General features: G+C 33.6%; 2 protein-coding genes across 2 annotated transcripts; one reads left to right on the top strand and one right to left on the bottom strand.

Moving 5' to 3' along the window:
• LOC104733529 lies at positions 934–2,028 on the bottom strand. The gene is made up of 3 exons (XM_010453102.1): positions 1,825–2,028; positions 1,524–1,635; positions 934–1,397 (listed from the first exon to the last, which is right to left on the bottom strand). Exons 1-3 carry the CDS (start codon positions 2,026–2,028, stop codon positions 934–936), a joined length of 780 nt encoding a protein of 259 aa, XP_010451404.1.
• LOC109127950 (UPF0725 protein At4g17990-like) lies at positions 3,193–4,648 on the top strand. The gene is made up of 6 exons (XM_019233569.1): positions 3,193–3,249; positions 3,378–3,440; positions 3,648–3,816; positions 4,001–4,104; positions 4,191–4,277; positions 4,385–4,648. The coding sequence occupies exons 1-6, from the start codon at positions 3,193–3,195 to the stop codon at positions 4,646–4,648; spliced, it is 744 nt and encodes a 247-aa protein (XP_019089114.1).

Genomic DNA, 8,354 nt, shown 5'->3' on the forward strand with positions numbered 1-8,354 from the left:
ACTTTTTTAGCCTTGAGTTGAATAGTAGAATCAAATCATTAGGAGCAAAGTTCCTGGGAATAATCTTTTTGTCGTGTAAGGCTTTGGTCCGCTCCTTGTATATTTTAGCATTCTCATAAGCATCCATGCGAATTTCATCAAGCTCATTCAGCTGAATAAGGCGTCCCTCTGATGCCGTCTTGACGTTGAAGTTCATTTGCTTAGTAGCCCATAGGGAATTGTATTCGAACTCAACAGGTAAGTGACATGACTTCCCATAAACCAGCTTGAAAGGGATGGTTCCAATGGGCGTTTTATAAGCGGTACGATACGACCATAATGCATCATCGAGCTTCAAAGACCAGTCCTTCCTGGTTGAGTTGACCATCTTTTCCAGAATGCTTTTGATCTCCCGATTTGAAATCTCGACCCGCCTGCTAGTTTGTGGATGATAAGGGGTAGCAACCTTGTGTGTGATGCCATGCTTTCTCAAAAGGTTCTCAAAGAGTTTGTTGATAAAATGAGTTCCCCCATCGCTTATAACTACTCTAGGAACACCAAACCGTGGGAAAATTATGTGCTTGAACATCTTGAGGACCACTTTTGAATCATTGGTAGGACTTGCTAAAGCCTCAACCCATTTAGAAACGTAATCCACTACCACAAGTATGTAGAGATTGCCACAAGAGGGTGGAAAAGGCCCCATGAAGTCGATTCCCTAACAGTCAAACACCTCGATTTCCAAGTTAAAGTTTTGTGGCATCTCGTTTCGCTTACTTATGTTCCCTCGTCGCTGGCAAGAGTCGCATCGGGAGACAAAATCATGTGCATCTCGGAATAGAGTGGGCCACCAGAGGCCGGCTTGGAGCACTTTTGTCGCGGTTTTGAATGTAGCGAAATGTCCTGCATAATTGGAACCGTGACAGTGAAAAAGGATGCCTTGAACTTCTGATTCTAGAACACATCTTCTGTAGAGACCGTCAGCACAATGCTTGTAAAGATAAGGTTCATCCCAGAAGTAGCGTCGCACATCTCGTAAGAACTTCTTCTTAGCATATCAGTGAAATTCGGAGGTTCTTCTGTAGCACAAAAGTAGTTTGCAATATCAGCATACCATGGGGAATCATTACTTATTTGTTGAAGAACCTTGGCATCGGCCTTCTCCTTATAGCAGTCCATGAAAGCTGAGATCACATACACATTCTCCTCAAGTAATCGGTCATCTATGGGGATCTCTTCATCGATTCTCAGCCTAGAAAGGTGGTCTGCCACACCGTTCTCTACCCCTTTCTTGTCCCTTATCTCAAGATCGAACTCTTGCAAAAGCAGGATCCACCGTAACAGTCTCAGTTTAACATCCTTTTTTGTTAGCAAGTAACGTAGTGCAGCGTGATCGATGTGTACAATGACTTTGGAGCCTACCAGATAGGACCTGAATTTTTCAAACGCAAAAACGATGGCAAGAAGTTCTTTTTCTGTCGTGGCATACTTGGTCTGTGCCCCATCGAGTGTCCTGCTAGTGTTGTAAACGACATGTTATTTACCATCCTTGCGTTGTCCCAAAACTGCTCCAATAGCAAAATCGCTTTCATCGCACATAACTTCGAATGGAAGGTTCCAATCGGGTGGCTGAACTATTAGAGCTGTTATCAGAGCCTGCTTGATTGTGAGGAAAGCCTCCAATCAGTCTGCAGTAAACTCAAAGGAGATGTCCTTGCATAACTGCTGGATGAGTGGTCTAGCAATTTTAGAGAAATCCCTTATGAACCGTCGATAAATTCCAGCATGACCAAGGAAACTGCGTATATCTTTCACTGTTTTAGGCGGTTGTAGACTGGACATCACCTTAATCTTGGCCTTGTCAACTTCTATCCCCTTCTCAGAAATTCGATGACCCAAGACAATCCCATCGGTGACCATGAAATGGTATTTCTCCCAATTCAGAACAAGGTGTTTGTGCACACAACATTGAAGAACCTTGCATAAGTTAGACAAACACGAAGAGAAAGATGAGCCATAAACCGAAAAATCATCCATAAAAACCTCCATGATATCCTCGATTAAGTCTGAAAAGATGGACATCATGCAACGCTGGAAGGTGGCAGGAACATTGCATAGTCCAAAGGGCATTTACAATAAATCATTAATTAAATATTGTAATCAAATAAAAATGTTAACAAAAAAGTTCAATTATATTTGTTTAAGGGTTTTTGGGACGACACAATTCCGGTCGGGCTAAGTCCTAAAAATCTTATAGCTAGATCGGACTGAGCCCAAAAAGTTCTGTACATAATATATTAAGCCCAAACTCGCCTATTTTCGAGATTCTTTTTTTTTGTCAACCATTGGGCCACAACTGGCCGGCCCATTAGCCAAATTCCTACATTTGTAGGAGCCGGGACTCGATCCCGGGTGTGATGGTGCTTTCTACAAATGGACTTACCTCCTGCCACTTCACTAAGGTCACTTTCGAGATTCTTTTATCTAACAATATTTTCTTTTATGTTATTTTAGACAAAACCAACTTATTAGTAGCTACATTACCTGGATATATGGGTGCAAATGGTTGCAAGGTTGAAGAGATTGAACAGGTTAAAAAAAATTATTCAACCAATTTTCACCATTTGCATTGTAAAGGTTGAAGAGGTTGGAAAAAACTATTCAGCCCGTTCATCTCCAAAATAGTGGTTGAACAAAATTGGGTTGCACAAATTTGAAAAAATAGGTTGAACAAAATTGGGTTGAATAATATTCAACTCATTCATCTCCAAAATAGTGGTTGAACAAGTTGAAGATTTTTGTTGTAGGATTAGTTTATTTTTTCAACTTTTTGAGTTGAACGGGCTGAATAGGTTTTTCCAACCTCTTCAACCTTTATAATGCAAATGGTGAAAATTGGTTGAATAGCTTTTTTCAACCTTGCAACCATTTGCACTCTAATACTACAGCAAAAATCTTCAACTTGTTCAACCACTATTTTGGAGATAAATAAGTTGATAAATATTATTCAACCCAATTTTGTTCAACCCATTTTTTCAATTTTATGCATCCATTTGCAGCCATAATTTATAAATAAAAATATGAGCTGTGGAGGCCCAAAAATGCATTTAATGGCGGGTGGAAAACCTAATCGACTAAACTAAAACCGAAAGCATCAGCGGCTTGTATCAGAATTCATAAGTGCAAAGTTGACAACTTTCGTGGCATTGCTAAATGGATGATTACATCAAGGAGCGCCTGATGTTTTGGACTCGCTTCCGTCAATCTGATGTAATTCTTCATCTTCATCTTCATCTTTTCAATCATAACCCTTAATTACCCTAACCCTACTCTTGGTTATCTGTGTGTGTGTGTGTTTTTTGCGTGTGACAAAACTCTGTTCTTTGTTTTAATGTCAGGGGTTCGATGTCGAACATTTGATGGACACAAAACCTATCATCATGTTTGCTGGATTCGCGCAAGTTTGAAGATAATGATGATTACCCTACCAAAATCGTCCTTAATGCTAGGTTGGGTATCCATAAGTACAATATGCTACAGGTGGAAAAAACTAGTCTCCTCTTGTTTTTTTTGTTCTTCTTCTTGCATTCGAGTGATAATTCCCTTATCCAGTTCTTGTTGATGACTTACTGTCAGGGGACTAACTGCAACTAAGTTCCATAGAGAAGTTCAATAGACGATATAGCGTTGTATATTCCGGTTACTATATCACTCTGGTTGCTAAAGATCCAGCTTCAGGCGGTTCCCTTGTAACTTTTCAAACGAGGGTTCTTGAAGAAGGCTTTGACATCAAGCAACTGACTTGTCCTATTGCTCGACTTAAGTGCGGATCACGAGGTAAAAGTGTTGTCGTTGACAGATTATTACATCATAGGGCAGGTGGAATATCTTGCATTGTTTTGGGTGATACTATTACTAGCTAGCTCCTCCTATCATACGTACCAATTAGACCCCTTGTAATCCCGTAAGTTTTCATTATGCCTTCTCCCTGCTTATTGTAGAGTGTAACTTATTTGTGTAGATAACTCCAAGGAAAAGAGGTCCGTTGATGATTGCTACCAACTTAGATTGCCTGATGAGTGGCCGTCGGAGAATGTTTTCAATGATAAAAAACGATACTACGTGGTACGATTGGCAGTTTCACTTTTGCTTTTGCATTTTCCTTTGCCTATGACTGTCTAGTAGTAGTGATGTGTTTGCGTTTTTTACAGATGAAGAAATCAGAGGTACGAAAATATGATTGGGTTCGTCTATACATGGAACTTGCATTCTTCAACGCCAATATGAAACTTAAACATGTACGTACGATTTTTTTAAATTTCCATTCTTCCGTTTTCAATGACACTCCACCCAGTGGCACTCTCTCTCTGTTGGTAATGGTGTTTGTTTTGAACTCTTGTTGCAGCTTAATCTGTCGAAATTGGTGATTATGAAGGTAGCGGTAGAAACTGAGGAAAACGTGGAAACGCCAAGTGAGAGACTCAAGGCCAGAAATGCAGTTTTCTACATAAGGTACAGGTACCACCCAAATAAGGGTCTGGCTCATAAGGTTCACCATGGTCACAAGCCTCCCCGTGATCGCGTAGCTATAGTGAAAAGAACCATTGACAAGAATACCGGAGAGCTCACTCTCCAGTTCGATGGCAGGCTTTCAAAAACTCTTCTCTAATCCTTTGAAGCTCTCGAGTCCTACTCTAAAGTCTTAAATTCTAATTATGAAGCTTGTAGTAATTTATAACCGGATCCATTTGATAATGTGGATCACATAATAATAAGCTCTCAGCAAAACTTTGTAGTTCATATTTAGTCCCTTGTCTTCCAAATAGTATATTTAACTTGCATATATAACTATTCAACTTCCTAATGTGATCATCCCATGGTCTTCAAATTGCACGATCAATCTCAAACTAAAACAATGCAAAATAAACCTCTGATCATATACAACAACCTCGAGTTGCTACAAACTTTGTTCTGTGGCAAACCGTGACTATTAAACACAAGGAATTTTTTGGCATGTTTGTGGCTAAGAGCTTACTACTACCTACATGCGCAATGTTTTTCGCTATAGTATAATAGAGACGAATATGATTATGACACTTTCATAGCTAAAATCTATGTATTTTTGGTTTAGTTTTACATTGCAATCCGGTTTAGATCGGGATTTCGATGGAAAAAGTTACCAGGCCCCAAATGTTTAGGCTTTATCAAATATCAATAGTGAAATGAGTCCCCAAATTTTAATTATTCTTTTTTTTGAACAAAAAAAAAATAATTATTTAATCAAAATCCATATCTAAATTACTTGAATGTTCCAAAAATAAAACAACATTTACAAAATCTAGAAGAGCCGGAAACTTAATAATTGTTACCTCTGTTTTGTTACCAACTAGCGAAAAAGGTTACGTGAAGGTATCACTAACAAAATTTACATCGATACAAACTGATGTTAAAATATATTATAATAGCATTAATAAATTACATATTACTCCCTCCGTTCTAATTTAGTTGTCGTTCTAGGATTTAATTTTTGTTTCATATTAGTTGTCGTTTTAGATTTTCAATGCAGATGTTTGATGAATATTCCAATCTTATCCCTGCTGTTTTAAAGTTTCAACCAATGAAAAAATTATAAAATATATTAATGAAGGGCAAAACATAAAATTGAATAGTTTCCTTAATTTGTGTGCAAAAACCTTAAACGACAGCTAAATTAGAACGGAGGGAATAGATTTTAACCTGTGGGGTATACTGCGGACGAGTTTTTTAAATTATTTTCAAAAAATTTCAAGTTATATTTATTTATTAATTTATTTGTTTTATGTAGTGTTTGAAATTGTATAAAGAGAAATTCCTTTAAATACCACTAAAAAGGTTTTTTTCCAACAATACCACATTGTAGTTTTTTTTTCCAAAAATACCACAAAATTTTTTTTCCCAAAATTACCATAAACACAAAAATTGATTTTTAAAGATGTAGAATTTTTTTTCTTTTTAGGTTTGGGTTGACACATTTAGTTTTAGGATATAGTTTTTAGGGGTAGGGTTTAGTATTTACAATTTAGAAATTAGTTTTTAGTATTAGAACTTTAGTTCAATTATGTGGTATTTTTGGAAAAAAATATATTTTAGTGGTATTTTTGGGAAAAAAACTAAATTATGGTATTTATGACAATTGCCCTTATATAAATGTATTTTATCGTTAATTTTAGGACTTAACCGGCAGTATATTACAGAATAAATTATTTTTACTTAACCGTAATTTAATCAACTTAATTAAATATGTTTAATATTCTATTATGATAGTGATAACACAATAATGAACTTATGATTCAATCATGTTGTAACAGTTAATGATAATTTAAAATTTATATTAATATTAAGCCAAATTCGTCCCGCCATATAAGTATACAACCATGTCTGTGATATTTTTTTAATAAGTGTAAATATTTATAATATTTATTTTAACCCCTAAATCTCGTGTATGACTAACAAAGACAATTCATATAACCTATTTTGTAACCAACTAATGAATCAAATAATAACTATAACTTTATAACCTATAACTATTATATAGTCTATAAAAAAAAAGATGTGTACTTCCAAAATATTAAATAGGGAATCGGAAATCACTCTTAATCCGCAGAAGAGTGATTAATTTATGAGATTTTTTGCCTATATATGTTAGTTAACTATTTTTGGAGATTTGATTTTATTCTTTGGAATATATTTTTTAAGAATATCCTAAATTCAGATATAACTAATGGCTACAACCCATATAACATATTTTCTAACCAACTAATGAATCAAATAATTAATCTAACTTTATAACCTATAACTATTATATAGTATACCAAAAAAAGTTGTATACTTCTGTAATATTAAATAGGAGATATATATATATATATATTATTTATTTTTTTAAATAGACATACATGGAGAAGGGGATACTCCTACATCTATATATTTAAGTTTGTATTAATGTTTAATTAGACTACTTCAGCATTATTGGTTGCCCTGAAGGTGAAGATGAAATGCCCTGATCTATATATTGGTTTAATTAGACGACTTCAACATTATTGGTTTATTTTTTTCTATGGAAATGAATGAAAAAATTATATTTCTATATTATACACCTACATGGGTTGTAAGAAAAAAAATATATTGTCATAGGTGTAATAATTTTGAGAGAAAATAAATAATAAATAAATTTTGCCACATACTAAATATTTTACAAGATCCACCACTAAAGAGATATATATATATATATATATATATATATATATATATATATATATATATATATATATATATATATATATATATATATATATATATATATATATATATATATATATATATATATATATATATATATATATATATATATATATATATATATATATATATATATATATATATATATATATATATATATATATATATATATATATATATATATATATATATATATATATATATATATATATATATATATATATATATATATATATATATATATATATATATATATATATATATATATATGAAACTGAAAAGGACCAAGTGTATTATACGAAAGAAAATGTATATTTGTCACAACCTGTCGACATAATAGTATTTTATACAACTTAAAAATGGTACGAAATGTGTGCACTGCCATATTTTACCAATCTTAAATATGAATGTAAGGTATCAATTTCCGTTACTTAAATAGACAAGTGTTTTAATATTTTTCAATCTTTTTGTCTCCTACATAATTGTTGGGTTTATGCAAGTATAGATCAGTGTAGTGCATGTTGTGTCATCAACGGACTTTGTGACTCTGAGTGCTTGTACAATACATAAATATAGCTGTGTATCCCAACGACCATAGCGGTCTTCTTCTCCTTTATACAAGATTCCTCGTCAGCTGCAAGTTATGGTGTCAATGAGCTGATAGATTTATACAAAATGTTGCGCACACAGGCAGTTAGTGCCAATGTCCATTATTTCAGTTCGGAATTTGATATGATTGGCTCTAGAAGTAATTATTTTTTTTTGTATAAGAGCTCCCAAATTTTTATAACTTTTAACATTTGTTCTCACTGTGTTATGAATTTAAATCATTTTAGAAAATTTTGGTTGAGTTAATTATTCTTGTTTGTTTAATAATTCGGTAATTTTGCAAAATTCTTTAACAAAATTCTCACATATTATCTAATCAAAATCCATATCCAAATTACTTTAATGTTCCAAAAAGAAAACAACATTTTCAAAATCCAGAAGAGCCGGAAACTTAGATTATTGTTGTTACCTCTGTTTTGTTTCCAAACTCTGTAGCTGCTTTTGGTTGGCTTAAAATTTTGACTGTCTTTTTAAAAAAAAAAGAAGTATTC

This window comes from Camelina sativa, chromosome 12 (assembly GCF_000633955.1).
Source record: "Camelina sativa cultivar DH55 chromosome 12, Cs, whole genome shotgun sequence".
In the NCBI taxonomy this organism is placed as follows: domain Eukaryota; kingdom Viridiplantae; phylum Streptophyta; class Magnoliopsida; order Brassicales; family Brassicaceae; genus Camelina; species Camelina sativa.

Coding starts and splice junctions, on each gene's coding strand:
- LOC104733529 (XM_010453102.1), bottom strand. CDS start 2,028: ATGGAGGTTTTTATGGATGATTTTTCGGTTTATGGCTCATCTTTCTCT. Junction 1,636..1,824: donor TTGACAAGGCCAAGATTAAG/GTGATGTCCAGT, acceptor ACAATCAAGCAG/GCTCTGATAACAGCTCTAAT. Junction 1,398..1,523: donor TTTGGGACAACGCAAGGATG/GTAAATAACATG, acceptor CCTATCTGGTAG/GCTCCAAAGTCATTGTACAC.
- LOC109127950 (XM_019233569.1), top strand. CDS start 3,193: ATGGATGATTACATCAAGGAGCGCCTGATGTTTTGGACTCGCTTCCGT. Junction 3,250..3,377: donor CTCGCTTCCGTCAATCTGAT/GTAATTCTTCAT, acceptor TTTTAATGTCAG/GGGTTCGATGTCGAACATTT. Junction 4,105..4,190: donor ATAAAAAACGATACTACGTG/GTACGATTGGCA, acceptor CGTTTTTTACAG/ATGAAGAAATCAGAGGTACG.